Source organism: Filicampus tigris, chromosome 11 (genome assembly GCF_054856515.1).
Source record: "Filicampus tigris isolate MCC_2025a chromosome 11, RoL_Ftig_1.0, whole genome shotgun sequence".
NCBI lineage: Eukaryota > Metazoa > Chordata > Actinopteri > Syngnathiformes > Syngnathidae > Filicampus > Filicampus tigris.
In genome coordinates, this window is record NC_141227.1 from 25,048,150 (window position 1) to 25,067,111 (window position 18,962).

The 18,962-nt window shown below is 49.4% G+C and overlaps 3 protein-coding genes across 14 annotated transcripts in view; 1 reads left to right on the forward strand and 2 right to left on the reverse strand.

Moving 5' to 3' along the window:
• The window catches only part of eml4 (EMAP like 4), a 23,399-nt gene extending 16,026 nt beyond the window's left edge, over positions 1 to 7,373 (reverse strand). For all 5 annotated transcript variants that reach the window (XM_086045665.1, XM_086045663.1, XM_086045662.1 and 2 more), the window contains exons 1-2: positions 6,985 to 7,373; positions 1,910 to 2,083 (exon numbers count right to left, since the gene is read on the reverse strand). In XM_086045665.1, the coding sequence (XP_085901791.1) occupies positions 1,910 to 2,083; positions 6,985 to 7,012 (202 nt within the window). In that variant the 5' untranslated portion in view covers positions 7,013 to 7,373. The remainder of the gene's footprint in view (positions 1 to 1,909; positions 2,084 to 6,984) is intronic.
• A 946-nt stretch (positions 7,374 to 8,319) lies between these two features.
• On the reverse strand, positions 8,320 to 16,384 carry tspan14 (tetraspanin 14). 8 transcript variants are annotated; one of them, XM_086045677.1, is made up of 9 exons: positions 14,134 to 16,384; positions 12,866 to 12,949; positions 11,174 to 11,224; positions 11,040 to 11,108; positions 10,278 to 10,448; positions 10,093 to 10,218; positions 9,919 to 9,969; positions 9,552 to 9,686; positions 8,320 to 8,769 (listed from the first exon to the last, which is right to left on the reverse strand). In XM_086045677.1, the coding sequence occupies exons 2-9, from the start codon at positions 12,944 to 12,946 to the stop codon at positions 8,704 to 8,706; spliced, it is 750 nt and encodes a 249-aa protein (XP_085901803.1). In that variant the 5' UTR covers positions 12,947 to 12,949; positions 14,134 to 16,384; the 3' UTR covers positions 8,320 to 8,703. The 8 variants fall into 8 exon arrangements, with proteins under 8 accessions (XP_085901803.1, XP_085901800.1, XP_085901799.1 ...); XM_086045674.1 differs by having other exon boundaries at positions 10,962 to 11,108; positions 12,866 to 12,946; positions 14,134 to 16,374; XM_086045673.1 differs by having other exon boundaries at positions 10,962 to 11,108; positions 14,134 to 16,372.
• Positions 15,593 to 18,825, forward strand: prph2b (peripherin 2b (retinal degeneration, slow)). Its single transcript, XM_086045670.1, has 3 exons — positions 15,593 to 16,384; positions 17,621 to 17,867; positions 18,191 to 18,825. Exons 1-3 carry the CDS (start codon positions 15,804 to 15,806, stop codon positions 18,386 to 18,388), a joined length of 1,026 nt encoding a protein of 341 aa, XP_085901796.1. The 5' UTR covers positions 15,593 to 15,803; the 3' UTR covers positions 18,389 to 18,825.
• The last annotated feature ends 137 nt before the right edge of the window (positions 18,826 to 18,962 follow it).

The window sequence follows — 18,962 nt, forward strand, 5'->3', positions numbered from 1 at the left end:
GCTGACAGTCACCCACTTTTGCTTTGCGGAGAGGAAGCGCCGCTCCCTCTCGCTAGGCCGCCTTTGTGATTGGATTACAAAAAACGGGAAACAACCTAGCGAGACGACGGGCCTCGTACAGGAATCGAGACGCCAACCTCCCCTCGCCTTTGCGCCCGGGCAGCGGAAGCCCCCCGTTTCAAAACACCCCAATGTTGCACCTATTCAATTGGCCAAATGACGGCAGCGAGCGTCGGGAGCGGGAGCGGGAGCGGGAGCCGGGAGGGAGGGCGTCCGTCCCGCAGCGCGTCATTCGGCTCATTTGACGAGCTCATCTTCGCGCGACCGCACATGAACAAGCGGCTTTCCTACTCTCGCATCCTTTTCATGTCCAGCTGCGGCCGTTTTTCAACGGGCTCCGCCAACGACGCGCAGCCGAGAGGTGACGCCGCGCACACGTTCAAACTGGGAACGCGGCGGCTCCTTCCCTCCGTGGCTTCGCCGAGACTTGGCGGGCGGGAGCGATTGCGAAGCTGCTCCGTCATTCACGGCAACTTGGATTCAAGTCAAGTCGGGCCGCAGTTGACTTAGTGAAGCGCAGCGTCGATCAAATGTCCAAAAACGGATGGCACGCAAACGCGTGCACGCAAAGACAAAAAGAAAAGGAAAAAGCTGCGCGCCTGCTGCTCTTTGCTTTGACAATGTTGGATTTCAGTCGTCAGCTGTTTTGTTGCAGACACGGTACAGTGCCACCTCTACTTACGAACGTCTCATACGAAATGTTCCGGTTACACAACGCCTCAACGGGAAAATATTGCCTCCTTACGAAAGAAATTTCGGCGTACGAAAAGTAAAAATACAGTACGGGCTCCTACTCGCAGCTCACGGGTTTCCTGAACGCAACATACTCACGGCTGCGATTACCGAGCACCTTCCTGGCATCCCACTGGCTAAGAGGGACCTCGACCGTTTGTGTCGATGTGTGCAGATAGACGGGTCGATCGCTATTCTTTGTCCATGCAAACAAAGCAAGAGATAATAGAAAGGTTTGAAAAAGGGATGCGTTTGGGCGATCTCGCCAAAGAATATGACCGTAGTGTAGGGGTGGGCGATCTGGCAAAAATATCATTTCCTCCGAGGAAAAGCCAAACCAAATCGACACTGTGGATGCGGAGGTTCTTTTCGGGACCGACTCTGCTTCCTGGTGACTTTTCGCTTTCGCTCCCCGCTGTATACAAACAAACAGGGAGACGGGGGAGTGTCACGTACGGCGCACCGTGCGTGCTGTGATTGGTCGGTCGGGTATACACGTCAGCGGCTTCGCGCCGCCATCCAGCTGAACTGTACAGGATGCGCCATGTAGACGATCAAACGATCTTCCGCTTTATGAGATCGTGAACACGTTGAATCGCTTAACGATCTAATATCGTCATATCGCCCACTCTTACCGTAATGTATCGACAGTGGCCACGTTATGAAATCAGTTGTTTACAAAACGCCAGGCAAAAACCACTTCTGAGAGAGAACATGAACCAAAGCGGGCAAAATGCGATCAGGACAGCAATTAAAAGGTAAACGACCACCATTTGCATTCTTTACTCTATTCTTTGTTTTTTCTTTTTACATGATGCACAACTCTCATTTATTGTGCAATCATCTAATTGTAACATGTTTGTATTTGTTACATGTTTTGGTGCATTTTTATGCTTTATAACACATTTATGTCTGAATATTGGGGGGCTTGGAACGGATTAGGGCATTTACATGGAAAACGCGTCTCTACTTGCAAAATTTTCGACTTCCTCCTTAAATTTCTTCCATAACCAATTCATTTCGTAAGTAGAAATACCACTGTATTGGCAGATGCCACGCATACCTGGAGCCAATGCCAATCTTGACGTCACACCAAAGTAGGCTAACGCCTCCGTACCTTTTCCTCCCTGCTGTTTCTTGGCGGCGTCTTCCGAGGCGGCCAAACGGCGGAGAACGTCGGCCAGCGCCGCTTTCATCACCGTCACTTCGTCGTCTTGCTGCTGCACGCGAAGCTCCAGCGCGCAAAGGCGCTCGTTCACGTCCGAAACGCTGGCGCCCGACATGCTGTCGTCTGCACACAGCGCAAACACGCCCTCAACTGCTGAGCGGAGCAAAAATCCGCCCACCCCTTGCTTGAATGCCAAATGACTTGTCACATGGAAAATGAAGAGCAGGAAAAGGCCATCCAAAAAAGTGATGTGGTCTGATGACGTACAACTCCGCTGATAAAGAACAGAAATGCTCGCGCCAGGGGAAGTCTGAATCGACGAGTGAGACAATGAGCTTGCCCCGGTGCGCACCTCCACCAACATTGTCCCGCATGGACAATACACACATACATCCATATCTATTAGGGCTGCACAATATATCGTAAAAATAGCGATGCCGCGATAACAGCCAAAGACATGTCATCCTTTTCTGATGCAATTGCATGCTTTTATCTGAATTTGTCCAGTCAGATTCATACCGCAAAGATGCGTGTGGCAGAGTGGGCCGAAATTCCCGCTGCAGCGTGCGCAAACCTGGTCGAGAACTACAGGAAACGTTTGACCTCTGTCATTGTAAACAAACCAAATACTGACATTTATTTTCTCATGTCTTCAACTACTTATTTTCAGCACCAACATGCAAATAAATTCTTTTAAAAAAAAAAATCAGTGTGATTTCTTTTTTTTTTTTTGTATTAGATTCCGCCTTTCACAATGGACATGCACCTATGAGGAAAATGGAACGCAATAAGGCCGGCCGGGAGCACATTAGTGTCATTGTCTTTTTTAAGATAGATGTTTGTAGACAATGACGATATCGACGGCTTTGTCACGGAATAGAGGATGGCAATTACCACTCGATTTCTTTTTTAATCATTAAAAATAGTGCTTCTCTTCCACGGACACTTTATTTTTACATTTTTGATTGAAACAGTAAATAATAACAAACTCGGGCCTGTGTGAAAGACACGCGTCTAAGCCCTCAAATTCTTTTGGAATGATGTTTCGATCCGCTACACGGGCTGAGATATCAATTGTTTTGGAGGTGTTGAATTTCCAGAAAAACTTCAGCTTTTAGAGGGTGATTCCAAAGTCCACCTTTAGCTGCAGAGAGATGTATAGCCGGATACTTTAGGCGTTAATGGGTTAAGACTAGTGTTGTTCCGATACCGATACTGGTATCGGGCGGTATCCCGATAGCGCATTAAAACGCTGGCATCGGATCGGTCGGTACTAACAAATCAAACGCCGATGGCGGTTATCGATACTGGTATCATTATTTGAACGCAGCGCAGATATTTGAGAGCCGCATGCGGAAAGAAATTACGAGGAGAAGCCTTCTCCATTATTAGCGTTATCGGGCGTCGGTCTACTTATGTCTAGTTTGGTGAAAAAGGTCGCTATATACGGACATACATCGCCACATTGGAGGCAGTTGCTTGGGGGGACTTTGATGCTATCAAGAGCCTGCAATTACTTTGGGGGCATGTCGGCTGGATCTTTGTCTCGTAGCAAAGTATGTTGCTTTTGTTTGACACAGTTTAATGGTGTAAAACGTCTTTCATGAAACGGTTTGTGTCCAGATAAACTCGTCTTTATGACCCCTCGAAGCTTTTCGAGCTCGCCCTAGCTTGCTAACTGCTAACAAAGAGACGGGTTTACAACACATCGCTCAGCAAAATGTTCTATAATGTTCCATCAACGTATAGGAAATTTGTATACCTATATAATTAACAGATTAATGTTGAATAGCAGTGCAAAGTAAATCTTGAAGGACAGGTCAAAAGAAAACAATAACCGATGTAAGGTCATCAGATCATATGAGATGCTAACGATAATCGCGGGTGGCTACCCGCTACGCTTGCACATACATTACATTACTACTAACTGTAGGTACTTTGTTGGATACTAAGGTAGCTCAGAAGGTAGCTAAGCTAAAGTGTTATTATTGATGTTAGTTCATTCGTTTTGGTGATATAACGTCTAAAAATGTTCACACTCAGTTCAGTGAGAATGTGATTCATTTCAATTATTGATTGATTTGAGGATATATGACAAGCATAAGCGATTATCTATTTTCTACACTGTGTAGATTGCTTTTTTCTTTGGATTAGAATTGATCTTGGATTCCGAACCTTGAGCGGTTCAGTGACTAGCCAAACCCAGAACAAAGACAATGGACAGGACAGGGGTGTGGCCAGTCGTGGCATCTGCCCTGAGGATGTCAAACTTCAAATTATTCTTCGCATCGACACAGATAAGAATACAACAAACTATCCGGGTAGTAGCAGAATAATCGGAACAGAGTATAGACACACACACACATCTGAACAACAACATTGTTCAGTTTTTAGCTGTTCATCGAAGAGCTCTTTCCTTTTCAAATATTGTGTTGGTTTTCAACATTGTGTTGTGAAGGCAATAAATTCACGCTGTTTAACGTCCCATGCTGCTCTTGTTGCGCATCACATTGAGAATCCATCCCTCCGAACCTAGATGAGTGTCAGTGTCATTAGCTTTGGGTTTTGAGTACCACTAAGGGTGCTACAGGTCCTTCGATGTCATGACATGACAGTTTTTTTTCAGTGTTTTTGACCCTTTTTTTTTTTTTTTTTCTTCCCTTCACAGCCTACCCTGTGGTTGGAATTGATTTAAATTATATTTTTATTGGAATTGATTTAAATTATATTTTTATCAAGTTACATTCAATAACATAAAGGTACATGATTAATGTAACTGCATTAGGTTAAATTCTTAATGTAAATATTCCTATTTTTACTGATGCACCAAGTTAGAGTAAAAAAGATTCTATTTTGCAACAATGGTTCTCCTGAAAATGTCTTCCATACAAACGTGAAATTGGTACTGCATGAAATCCTTCATTGAATCAAAATACAAAGTGAATCCAATCGGGCCCTTGTGAATCAAATCAAATCAAATCGATTTGGAAATCTGAATCAATACCCATCCCTATTGGCCTCATTCCTTAGATTTCAAAAACCCAGCATTTGAACAGGGTGTAGACTTTTGATGTCCACCGCACATACAAATACATTACGTACTGCCAGCGACATGCACAAGCACTTTAGGGTAAAATGGACATCTGCATATTTAGTTTGGCAAGTGCAAGTTTTCATATGTATTTATTCTTTTATTCAACCACAACTTGCTTCATGTTGGCGCTACGCCGAACTCTGAGACATCATATCATGTCAATTGTATACAATCTGGTTAGCAACCAACTGCGATTCCCAAGCAATAACGATGCACTAGAAATAGCCAAGAGTCATTTCTCCACTTATCTTTGTTCATCTACCTAAGCGAGTGACGTTTAGTGACAGGCAGAACCATTTAAATTGCAATACCCCACCCCCCACTAGATGGCAGAAAGTCCAATCATCCTGCCAATTCCTACAAGCGAAGTGATGCCAAGCAGCAGAGGCGTGCACCTTTCGGGACATCACCTCAAACACGCTGCCCACGTATGCCGTTAACACACACACACACACATCATATCGACTTCTGGGGAATGATGTCAGATTTTGGGGCACCACGGATCCAGACGCAAACAATTGTTGATGGAATCTTTTGAGCAGCGGTGGGCATTCGTCAGTGCTTTAAGGCCCTGATACACCAAAACGACGATCACCAACAGTGACAGACGCTTCCCCCCCCCGTGGCGTCCGGCCGGCTGTCGGCGCGTCACGCTGGCAAAACACACCGCAACGACAGGCAGCGACGCTGGCCATTAAAGTACCTTCTGAGCATGCATGAGATGTAATACCCTTCCGTACCATCGGCGGCGGTAGTCACTATTTCTCATTGTCAGAAAAATCCAACCGGAAAGCTGTTGGCCGGTGGCGCATTACAACAACGTAAACAATGCATTCGGCTATATTCTTCGCTCACGATGAACTCCCACGCCGAGTAAAGCCTCACGTTCTTGACACGGTATTGTGAAATACTTAAATTGTCGACCCTCGCTCTTGTACTTGTAAGAAGATTAAGTTGGTGCTCCGAGCGCTGATTTGCTAGCTAACAGCCAAGCAGAGTAGCCACGACTGGCGACGCCGATTCAACACGCGTAAACGTCCCCGAGACGCTTACTGATGAGTTAGGACATTACGTGGACGGTGGCCGCTACACCAATCAGACGGCGCATTCAGACGCCACAACCTCCGAGATCGGTTTGGTCTAACTAGGCCTTTAGTCCGTCTGTGAGTTCTCGTCTATAGTTCAGGCCCGCCCGGTCGGCCCGAGTCAGCCATACGGCATCAAGAACAGACTTAGCGCTACCACTTCCACACGCAGGTGATGCACTCCTGACATGCAGCCAAATAAAGAAAAAGAAAAAGGAAGCGTTGTATAGCTTTCAGTACCACAGACGCAATGACGTGCACAGTATTGTTTTTATTTCGCCGATCACCACGCTGAGCGTGTGTGTGTGTGTGTCTGTTGTTTTTATTTGATATTTTTTCTTGAATTATCAGCGTGTCTGCTTGTGCAGCGCCTGCTTGAAATTGACATTCTCGAAGCCGACGAGGGACGCTTTGGGGCCACGTGGGTCGGCCGGAAATACAGACGGGAACTTTGTGACGGATAGACGATGCCCACCTCTGCTTTTGCGCATTTTATTCTTCACATGAACGAGCGCCTCCCGCAGGCCTTTAGCTGTACCACACAATGCACTAAGTCAGCTAGTGACAGCAAACGTACATATGACGTATTGTAAACACATGACGTCGGGTTACGATTGACGACTAGCACAAATGTCAATGGAGCAACTCGTTTGTGCTCAGGCTGCTCGTGACGTCTTCGTCGCTAGTGGCATTTGTGGCGCAAGACTGGAAGACGCACTTCTTTTGTGCTGGGGGTTTAGGAGGGTTGAGGTTATGTGCGGAGTCTTGGTGACACGTGGAAAGACGCACGAGCTCAGTTCCGCCGATTCTCAGAGGCGGGAGCGACCTTTGACCCGCGGACTCACCCAAACTGCCGCCGCCGAACGCGTCCATTTCCACTCAGTCAGGCGACGTCGGAGGCCCGTCCTGGCCTGGCCCGGCCCAAACCGGCCCAGAGTACGGGCGAACCTGCGTTCCGACTGGCAAAAGCGAGCGCCGCCGCCGCCGCCAATGCCTTCCGCTTACCCCTAAGCCAGGGCGGGAGGGCCGCGTCTCGCTGCGTTGCGTTCCCCGCGACGTGGAGCACGACGAGCCGCTTCTGGAGTCTCACGCGCGCTACAGCCGCCGTGAATGAGGCCGAGGAAGGAAGGAGACGAGCAAGCGACAAACCCGCAGCGACGGAACCTCAGAGCGGACGGACCGAGCGACTCTCACTCGCGCGCGCACGCTTCCGACTCGGCCCGCGCACACTGGGAAACGGGGGCGGGGGGGGGATTCCGACTCGCAAAGGACGTCGCTTGCTCGGCGGTAGAGCCCCCTGTTGGTCCAATTCATACTGCAGTCTCCTTTTCAGCGCCGTTAATCTTGCGGCCCGGGGGTGGCCTAAACCCACTCCCACTCCCGTCCAACAAATTGATTATATACTGTATATATTTTAAATTCAATCTGCAAATGTATTTCAGAACCCCAACACACCCATAGGCAAAGATGGAAGTGGGGACTCTACCCCATGGACTTGTATATGAATGTACTGCCAATAGGCCCTTGGCGGCTGAAGCCTGAGGGCAGCCATCTTGCGTTGCCAGTTACTGACAGCTTCTGTTGGGTTTTGGCTGAAAACACTTATCGGTGCAAGGTATTGTATATGGCAGGATCGCTGTATGGAAGTCATGTATCTCAGTATTATGACTCACAGGTTAGGTTTGCTTTTCTCAGTGATTTTTTTTTCCTGATGGGCTTTGCTCTCATTTGATTGGTCACGGTTCTGACAACTCGAGGCAAGCAAGTCTTTGAGTAGCAGATATACCTTATAAGAGAAAAGAGAACATTACTGATGAAATGTGCACGTGGCACTCCTGCCAGACGCAATGGTACAACCATACGTCACACACTGTGCCATTTTCGCCATACAGAGACAATAATGTGAAAAGGCCACAGAAAAATCAGTGGTACTGTATATTCAAGTTAGGCCTGCTTTGCGAGTGGCAGCCATCGATGTCTTAATTTCTGACTACGTGACTAAGCGGCATGAGCAGTCCATTCAAGTCCTTGCCCTACCCGGCTAGTAGCACGCACAATGTTATTCACTATATTTTCAATCTGAATATCGGTCATCAGGAAAAAAAAGCACTCATCCTCCCCCCATGATATCGCAGCATAATGTATTGTGGGAAATTAAGACTTCAATCAGGAGCAGAAAGTGCGTATAAAAAGTTCCTTTAATATATGTAACACTTTCACATTTAGTCACTGCCAAGCCACAAGGAGGCTGAGCTTACTGAATCCAGTGTGTAAAACCAACATGCCATGTCACCCCCTCACTTTCCGTTTCTCCTTTAAGGTTGCCAACTTTATTTGAGTGCATATGCTGCACATCGGGGTGACATTGTGTAGTCACGTGACTTCAGTCTACTGTCGCGTACGACACATGGAAGCCTGAACAGAGAAAAGATCAAAAAGGCAAAAACAGCTGCAGCTAAACTGTCAACGGTGAGGAGGCGATATAGAGCCGAAGCAAAGTCATCCCATCCATCGCCGTCAAGCTCCCAGAGTAGAACGAGGCACAGCCACTGCCGTCGCCCGGTTCAGTAAGAGAATCGGACCTTTTGAATATCCGAGATGAGTGACTTGGCCAGGAAAATGCCCACCATCTGATGGACAACACACGTACGTTACGCGTCATACTGAATACTGCGTTTATATATATAGAGATCTTTATTGTTAGTGTATTTTTTATTCTGGTGTCATTTCTTAGAATATCACCCGAATGGTTCGTTTTTATTGATTTTTTCTAAAAAAATGTACCATTTACTTGTCATCTTTTCAAAATAAACACATTTAAAAAAAAAACAAAACATTTTTCTTTGTACCAAAAATATACCGAACCGAAGTTCCAAAAAAACGAACCGAAATGTGATTTAGCGTACCGTTACACCCCTAATATATATATATATATATATATATACACATACATATATATACACATATATACATACATACATATATACATACATACACATACATACATATATACACAAATATATACACACATATATATATACACACATACATATATACACACATACATATATACACACATACATATATATATACACACATACATATATATATACATACATACATAAACACCCAAACACACATGTACACACAGATACACGGATGTATACAGGCAGTCCTCACTGGCGATGTACCACGAATTTCCACGCATGTCGGACTTCACTGTTAAAGTCTAAATTTACGTCAAAATACTTTGTATAAAAAAAACGAAAATACATTAAAATAAAAGCATAAGATGCTGTACATTACTGCTGAGAAGTGGACGGAGAAGGACAAGAGGAGGGAGAAAAAGGCAAAGATACTGCCGGCGCGCAACACAGACAGACATGAGCTGGACTTTGTAGCGCTCGCGCACCTGCAGCAGAGAGATGACCACAAAGACGGTAGCCAGCGTGTAAAGATTCGCAGGTAGCCAGTCTTCCAACGCGGCGATGCAGCCTTTCACGTAAATGTGATCTGGCCACTCGGCCTGAAACAATGACAACATTTTCTGCGGAATCACCACAAAAGGTCAACACAAAAGGGAGCGATGTCAGCTTGGCTTTTCGGTGCATCCAATTTGTGGCCTGTCGTGCTTGTCTTAGAAGACGACCTTTGGCCTCTCCTCGTGCAAAGACCGCAAGAATGATGAGGGCCCCGTCCGTCTTCCGAGACAAGCGCAACAGTCCAGTTGCACTTTGAATGAAACGACCTGGACGAAGGAGAAGATCAACAGGCCTCACCTTGGCTTTCTTTCTCACGTCGTAGCCACACTGAGTGTTCAACACCGAGTCCTGGGGAACAAATGCACACGTTTGAGCCCGACGTTAGCACGTGCGCTGGGGAAGCGCCGCACTTTGAACGCAGACGGGAACGTGAAGGCGGCAAGGGAGACGAGGCTCGGCAGGCGGACTCACGGCCGGATCGGCGACGCAGCAGGAAAACGGAACCCCGCACTTCTCTCTGCTACGATGCGTTCCGTTACAGCTGAAGTAGACGTTGACGTCCCAGTCGTCGGGATGTTGCGCGCCGCAGCAGTGATTCTGCGGCGCAAACGCACACTGGCGTGACGCGCCGCAGGTAGGGAGCGCGTGCGGCTTACCGTCCTCTGGAGCGAGTCAATCAGGTTCTGCAGGTCGATGTCATCTCGGTACGCTTTGACGTTGGCCAGGAAGAAGCCGTTGATCCATTCTCGCACCTGACTCTGAAAAAGCACAGCCAGCACGGCGACCGCCAGCTCCACCAAGAAGATCAAGCCGATCATGCCGGAAAACTGAGCGGCGGGCAGGAAAAACACATTTGCAACTCATACATTTGGACGGTTCTCAATCATTTCAATGACATCGCCCGCCGACACCCGCGCCGCCGTACCGAGGTCCGGCTTCCAAAAGGGGGGGCCCGACTGCCCGCCTTTGCCGGATTACGCGGAGAAAACTCAGGCGAGCGCGAGCGTTTTCTCCGGGCACTCTGGCTTCCTCCCACATTCAAAAGACACGCATCTAAGGTTGCTCTACGGCTCTCGTCTGTCCAATGGCGTGTGTGGAGGGTTGGCAGTCCGTATGTGCCTTGCCATTGGCTGGCAGCCAGCCCGGGTTGGACCCAGCCAGCCCGGGTTGGACCCCGCCACCCCGGGTTGGACCCCGCCACCCGCGGTGGCTCCAGCTCACCCAACACGCCAACCGAAAACAAGCGGGAGGGAAATTGCCGTCAAATATTTCCGTCGCTACAGTCAATGTGCCGCATGTCTATTTCGTGTTGCCCTTCCAGTGACTTTGTTTGCACGTACAAACTTGAGCAGGCAGATGTTTTCTCTGAGCGCTCCCACACATCCCGCAAAGCCCAGGATGAAGGTGACCGTGCCCACCAGAAGCAGCAACCACACTGGGTCCAAACCGCGCAGACGGGTCACTTGCGCCAGGTCCAGCAAGACCCCCTGAGGAACAAGGGCAAAGGTGATCCTTCGGTCGCACGCCATCCATCTTTGCTTTTGCCTTTTACCTTTTCACTCCACGCCCAAAAAGCCACTGCGATGAAGACCACGCCGGCCAACTGCAACACATACAGTACAAGCTCGCCAAAATACATGTGTTGCTTTGGTGCTGACCTATCTCCCCAAAACAAGGAAGGAGTGAACATTTGAAATGAGCAGAATACAAACGGGACAGTTGGTTTTTTTCTGCCAAATATTCAAGAATGACGGCATGAAATGACTTCACCTTTTTCGCTGTCTGGGGTTCACCACTTGCGCCAATTTACGGGTCTCGCCCTTATCATGGTGGAGGGCTTCATGGAGCCTTCCGCCACTAGTAGGGTCACCTACTAGTGGCGGAAGTGGCTCAAATGAAAACACTTTCCTGACCTCGTTTTGTTTCGCCGGGCCCGGAGTCGGAGCTCGGTCACCTGCGGCACACTCCGAAGAGGTCGCGTGGGCCCCCCCTCCCAGTCCAGGCCTTTGTTACCAAAATACACGTGTCGCTATGGCGCCCAGTCATGGGACAAGCCCAAAGGGAAACGCGACAACCGCGACTTTGCCAGGTCGACCTTTCCGTCTCCAGTTGGTCCGAAACGCTGTGCTTGCCCCTTAACTGGAACACGCAAGAACATAAATCCTGTACCGGCCGCTCTCCGCCTTGGGGTTTAATCGAAGGTTCCGCTGGCCGTCTTCAAAACTCTCATCGGCCTCGCTGAGATGTTCCATCCCTCAGTGCCTACCCGCCGCGATTTAAAACATTTTGCCAGCCCGCCATTTGTCAGCAGCCCGGGCACCCGTGTCGTCATCGTCAGTCCGTCGTTATTTCAAGCCAAAGCAAATGAATTGTCAGTCCACACTTCACACTGAGTAAGTATCAATGTGAAACATTAAAAAATACTTTTTTCTTTGCGTTTATTTAATTCCTATTCAAGACGTTATCATATAACGTCATTCTTCAATGTTAAAAGAAGGCTTGTATAAACAATACAACAATTATATTGTTAAAACATAATTCGATCCCGGTCTCCCTGTGTGGAGTTTGCATGTTCTCCCCGTGCCCGCCTGCGTGCGTGGGTTTTCTCCGGGTACTCCGATTTCCTCCCACATTCCAAAAACATGCACGGTAGGTTAATTGGACACTCCAAATTGCCCCTAGGTGTGATTGTGAGTGCAGATGTTTGTTTGTCTCTGTGTGCCCTGCGGTTGGCTGGCAACCGATTCAGGGTGTCCCCCGCCTACTGCCCAAAGACTGCTGGGATAGGCTCCAGCACTCCCCGCGAGCCTTGTGAGGAGAAGCGGTATAGATAATGGACGGACGGATGGATAGGCGATACCCAACTCTGTAATTGAATATTGTCAGGCCATACCGGCAGTTTGAACAAAAATGACAAAGTGATTTTCTGGTGTGCCCCGTCTACTGCCCGAAGGCAGCTGGGATAGGCTCCAGCATGCCCGCGACCCTCGTGAAGATAAGTGGTTTGGATAATGGATGGGGTGGATTTGATGGAAAATTGCAAACTCTCCTTTATTTGCGGGGAAAGGTTTGAAATGTTTGTATGACTATCACAAAAATCTGGCATCTGAACAGGGGTGTGCAGACTTTAGATATCCACTATGTGTCTGTGGGGAGCACCTGTTAAACATAACAGGACGTGCAACGTGACAACGCTTTTTCTTGCAGGTTTAACAACACACTAGAAGAGGAAGAAGAAACTCACCCAGAAGATGATGTTGTACGTAAACATGAGGTATTTGTAGCAGCAGCTGACCTCGGCGTTGTCATAGCGATAATAATACATCTGCTAAACAAGCATGCACATGAAGATGAATATTTAACAGCAATAAAAAATTCAGAGCGCAAATGTTTGATGAATGTGGAAATTTGGTGATGACAATGATTGGTGATTAACATTTTGAGCAGAAGTTGCCAAGCTGACTTGACCTTTTTGTTGTTTTTGTACATTTCACCAGAAACACCAAATGCCCCCCGCCCCCATTTAGGAGAGTAAAAGAGGTGCACTGAGGGCGAGACATGTTTTATCATTTTTGAATGGATTCATTCAACACATATTGTACTTGAAAAAAGAATTGGTTCCTTAAAATGTTCTCATTTTTCCCCAGGTGCGTTTTCTTTTAGTTTTTCTCTGCCCCCCAGGGGATTAAGATCAGGGGCTGTCATTAATACAGTATCTGTCAACTGTGGGCATGTGAAGCCCTTTGAGACTTTGTGATTAATGTAAATAAATTTGACTTGACTTAAAACTTTGATAATATTTGTTGTGGTGTGATCATCTTGAAGAACTTGTTTAAGTAAAAGAAAAATACAGGAAAGAAGTGCAACGAAGGGAGGATTTTTATTGAATTTGTGTACAGTATTTTCGGAACAGTACCTGGAAAAAAGTTTCCAGATAATCATTTTGTGCACTTTCAGAAAAAATAAAATCCAGACATGACAACGTAAACCATGTCCTAATTATTTCCTGGTCTGTAACTCTTTAATAATGTAAAAGGAAACATCAATTAACTACATTAATTGTAGTTACACATTATTTGCGATTTGTCCATTTGATGATGCAGCTACCTTATTGAAGAGCATCGGTATCGGCAACACCGGCCCTGTATTTATGTGGTGTCAGATACATAGCAAAATAAGCAGTATCGCACACGCTTCTTTGAACGCCTCACAGCTCGACTGGAGGTGCCTTCCACATATCCGGAATTCATTTCAAATACCTGCAACTCCTGTACATGCTCCCGATGCGCAATGAACTTTTGAGATCTCTGCAATGATCACTGGACAACCCCCAGCAGCTGCAGGCGCGATACAAATCAAACGTATTATCATTATTATTATTGCTATTATTATTATTATTATTGAGCAGACTTTGTTCCAAGCTCACCGGAAGTAGCTAACGTTAGCAAAGCTAGCTGCCAACGAGGGCGTAAAGCAAGTCAAAGAAAGAATAGAAAATGTGGTCAAACTCACCTCTGGTTTCGAATAACAACTTGGCAAAACTTTTTGCTCCGCTTTTGCTGTCAAGATGACCGCAAGAAAATCTTTACTTTTCTTTCGTCTTTTTTTCAGGTTTCCTCGCTACACTCGAAAAGTTTTCGGAACTTGTCGCTCGCCGAAAGACAACATGCAGGCGGCGACACGACTGGAGCATCAAGGAGGCGCTCGAGATGAATCTTTGATCACATCCTCAACAAAAACGAGAAGAAGAACAAAAACTAACTCGCGGGAAATGCTTCTTCGGCTTCTTGGAGGTGCAAGCAAGCAGCATTTAGTGCCAAATACCGCCACCGCGTGGACGGGAAGGCCACTCGAGCCACGCAGCCCTTTCCTGGACTGGCCACCCACCAGTCGTGTGCTTTTGCTCCTTTGTCTGTTTGTTTAATAGAACGCTGACAATTACACACATTCAAAGAGCGGATACTATATAGACTTTTTGTTACAGTGCGCAAATTAAAAATAAATAAGGGATTCTTAACGACGAACGAAACAGCTAATTAAATACACCGGCGTATTAACGTTTGCATTCAAATCTCCGAATAAAAGCCATTTACATTTACACACAACTGAGCAGAAACAAGGATTTAAAATTTAAGTCACCGAGCAATGGGTGCACTTATTTTCCAAGCACATTTGCCTTTTACTATGGGGTGGTTTGCGCGGCTGACCCTAACCCTAACCCTAGCCCTGACCCTGACCTCCAAAATATTGACGTCACGTTTTAGAACCGGGCTACTTTTTTGGGACCCACAAAGCAGCAGGTCCCTAATAGCCCAGCCCTGGCCATTTTCATGTCACACGCAGGCACCGCACAAGCAGACACGCTGCCAAGTCAAGAAAAAACATAAAATAGAAACGACAGACGCGTACACACGCACAGCGTGGTGATGGGTGACATCAAAACAATACGGGACACATGCCATTGCAATGTCTGTGGGACCGCAAGGTACGCAACATTGTTTGAGTTGGGATTTTTTTTCTCCCCCTTCCTCGGCCACGTGTGCAGAGCGCGGCACCTGCGTGCGACGCGGTAGCGCCGAGTCCGTTCTCGACGGCGTTTGGCTAACTCGGGCCGACCGGGCGGGCCTGAAATAGAGACGAGAGCTCACAGACGGACAAAAGCACCGACCAACGGCCGCCGCCGAAAATGATGCCGAGAAATGTTTGCTCCCAAATATGTGTCAGCATTTGCGGTCGCGGCTACAGTGTTACTTTGGTCGCTGTACAAAACGGAAACGGAAACAACAACGACAACACCAAGGAATGTATTGACACGATGCATTTGATTTCACCGTCGGCTTAGGGTCGGCGCATGGGAGGATGAGCGAAAGCCACAGCGGGCAGCTTTCCAACGCCACGGCGGCACGCCCCGCCCCCAATTAGCGCAAGGCCGCTTATGGGCTCAGCTAATTGGCTTGGGGGCTCACGAGCCGGCGCGGGCCACTTTGTGCCGCGAGCGAAGCCGGAGAAGCCACGCCGAGACTTTGCGCCGAACAAGTTGCGAGCTGCGCGCGACGGGAGCCCCCACCCCCCCCCCCGGCCCCCCGTGGCCACCGTGGCCTGGCCTGACGGACGGATGCGGAGGCTGAGTTAGCGTCGCGGCAATCTCCAAGCGCCAAGGTTTTGTTCAGCGCCCGCTCAAGATGCCCTTCATGCCGGTCAAGTTCAACCTGCAGAAGCGGGTCAAGCTGGCCCAGGGCCTGTGGATCCTCTACTTGGCGTCGGTCCTGGCCGGCGTCCTCCTCTTCGGCCTGGGCGTCTTCTTTAAGGTGGAGCTGCGCAAGAGAAGCGAGCTGATGGACGAGAGCGAGAGCCACCTGGTGCCCAACCTGCTGCTCCTGGCCGGGCTGCTGGCCTGCGCCCTCAACGCCTTCGGGGGCAAAGTCTGCCACGACTCGCTGGACCCGCTCAAGTACTCCAAGTGGAAGCCCCTGCTGAGGAAGTTCCTGCTGCTGTGCTGCGTCTTCAACCTTTTGCTGCTGCTGCTAGCGCTGCTCTGCTTCCTCATGCAGTTCGCCGTCTACCTGACGCTGGCCGAAGGCCTGAAGAACAGCATCCGCTTCTACAAGGACACCGACACGCCGGGGCGCTGCTTCATGAAACGCACCCTGGACTTGACCCAGATCGAGTTCCGTTGCTGCGGCAATGTCAACTTCAGGGACTGGTTCGAGGTCCAGTGGATCAGCAACCGCTACCTGGACATGAGCAACGGCGAGGTCAAAGAGTGAGTCCCGATCCCGGCCGCTCACGGGTTGGGCTCGGGGGGGGGGGGTACGCCAGCGCTCGCAAACATCATGCCGTCATTTCGTGTTTCGGGGCCGACCGCCGCTAAATCGCGTACGCACGCGTACAGTACGTCCGAGCGCTAATGAGAATCAGGTCAGCCCGGGATGAAGGAGGATTAGGAGGTGAGAGTTCTCCTAAGTCTTTAATCGGCCACCGTGTGATCTTTTCCGACATGACAAGGTCAGTGACGTCCCAAGGCGCTCTCGCACGCTTCGGGCCTCGTGTCCGCTCTCGCGTCAACGCGGCTCCGCTCCCGTGCCGTGCAAAAAATTGCAAATCGCACTCAGGTAGGAGTGAGGCGCTTCGCATCCTCTCTGAAAGCAGACTGCTCGGTCTTCTCCGCGCCGTTTCACATCCACATCTCGACTCACGTCCGCTCGATCTGCTTCCAGCTTTTCAAGTATTTGACTTTGACGGCGACAAAAATGGGAACGGACGGAAATGGCAGCCACCCGGCGGGGAGCGGCCACCGTCTCGCGAGAAAGTCCCATCGTCACCTTTCGCGCCGCAATATGCGCTCGTGTCACACCGCCCGCCGCGAAAACGGATAAAGTGCCTCCGTCGGCAGATACCGCGGCATTTAGCTCCTATCGCCAGCGGCGCTTTTCGGGAAACCAGAAAAGCAACATGTTTGTTGAGCCACGTCATCATCAAAGACAGCCAGTCATTTTCAACCCTTAAGATTGCTCACTTATGTGTCCAAATAACACACACACTGACCAACACTATTCTTTGGTGACAAAAAGACGGGCTTGGGAGTTTTCGGTATCCCTATCCCGCTGTTGGCACCCATGTGAGCCGGGCCTTCTCTGCGTTTTGGCCGCCGACAGCCATAATCGGCCCCCCAAAAAAGCCCGACTTTCCCGTTCACTCAGACATGGGCCCAAAGACGCCACCAGGTGGTGCCAAAGTAATGTGTGGAGGCCTTTGGCCTACGCACAACGGCGGGAGCTCGGGTGGGCGGCCTCCAGCACTTGCGCACCTCCAAGCGCCGCCCCGCGCCGCCCCGCGCCGCCCCGCGCCGCCCCGCGCCGCCCCGCGCCGCCCCGCGCCGCCCCGCGCCGCCCCGCGCCGCCCCGCGCCGCCCCGCGCCGCCCCGCGCCGCCCCGCGCCGCCCCGCGCCGCCCCGCGCCGCGACGCCAGACGCTGACGTGTGCTGGCCTTTGCATTGCAGTCGCGTCCTGAGCAACGTGGACGGAAAGTTCCTGATGGACAGCGTCCCGTTCAGCTGCTGCAATCCGGGATCGCCCCGGCCTTGCATCCAGCACCACCTGACCAACAACTCGGCCCACTACGACTACGACCACCGCACCGAGGAGCTCAACATCTGGACGCGGGGCTGCCGCGAGGCCCTCTTCTCCTACTTCAGCGGCCTGATGAGCAGCGTCGGCGTGCTCGTCGCCGCCACCGTTCTGCTGCAGGTGAGCCTGCATGCCGCTCGATCGCGCTCACTATTTGGCACTTTGTCAGTCTCCTAAATCGCCCGCCCGACCGACCGACGAGTCGTTGGGAAAATGTTCAAGTGGATCCAAAGACACTCGCTGGGGATCAGGGACTATTCTATCTAATTCCACTTCCCGTGTCCAGATCCGGCTTCGCCATGGCTTCGATACGTTGCAAACAACCGGCCGCACCTCGACTGACTGGCTAGCGGCTAGAATTTGCAAGAGTGTTCGGTGCAAACCTCCTTCCTCATTGCCTGTGCCTGTGCGTGTGCGTGCGTGCGTGCGTGCGTGCGATGCAGTGTGCGGACATGGCGGGCCTGAAGTACCTCAGCACGGCTCTGGAGACCATGAGCGACCCCGAGAACCCCGAGTGCGAGAGCGAAGGCTGGCTGCTGGAGAAGAGCGTCAAAGAGACGCTGCTGGAGATGTTGGCCAAAATCAAGACGCTGGGCAAGTCCAACCACGTGCAGGAGGGCGACGAGGTGGCCGACGGCTGAAACGCTAACCCTAACCCGTTTGCTCGCAAACAACACACACTGTAAATAAGCACGTCACAAACATGGTGCCACTTAACATCTTCACTTCTTAATTTATCATGGAATCATGTTTTCTTTTTCTAGTTGCACGCACGCACGCACGCACACACTGTAAATAATAACCACATCACAAACGGAATGCATGAACATGAAACCATGCTCCCTTCCTATTACAGCTGAAATGGAACTTGGTTTTTTTGTTGTTGTTTTTGTTTTGAACTTTGGCAGCATACACGTACACACGCACGCACGCACACACACGCAATCGCGTTCATGTGTAGACGTTTTCAAGTCGTTATTTGTACTTTGTAACATTTGTGGTGTTTTGTTGTCTCGCAGAGATTTTAGTCCAAAAAGTGTAAAGAGATTATAATTGACATGAAAGTGCATCGTTCATTTTTGGTCTCCTGAGTGCCCTTGTGTGCGCACGCGATGTACAAGACTTCCGATCCCTCACTGCCTCATCGTGACCGCAAGTCTTTGGCATTTCAATCGTTGGTGCAATTTTCTTTTTAAAATTGTGCGTTACTGTCAG

Coding starts and splice junctions, on each gene's coding strand:
- prph2b (XM_086045670.1), top strand. CDS start 15,804: ATGCCCTTCATGCCGGTCAAGTTCAACCTGCAGAAGCGGGTCAAGCTG. Junction 16,385..17,620: donor AGCAACGGCGAGGTCAAAGA/GTGAGTCCCGAT, acceptor TTTGCATTGCAG/TCGCGTCCTGAGCAACGTGG. Junction 17,868..18,190: donor CCGCCACCGTTCTGCTGCAG/GTGAGCCTGCAT, acceptor CGTGCGATGCAG/TGTGCGGACATGGCGGGCCT.
- tspan14 (XM_086045671.1), bottom strand. CDS start 11,311: ATGTTCACTCCTTCCTTGTTTTGGGGAGATAGGTCAGCACCAAAGCAA. Junction 10,449..10,961: donor ACATCTGCCTGCTCAAGTTT/GTACGTGCAAAC, acceptor CCCGCCGCTCAG/TTTTCCGGCATGATCGGCTT. Junction 10,219..10,277: donor TTGACTCGCTCCAGAGGACG/GTAAGCCGCACG, acceptor TTTGCGCCGCAG/AATCACTGCTGCGGCGCGCA.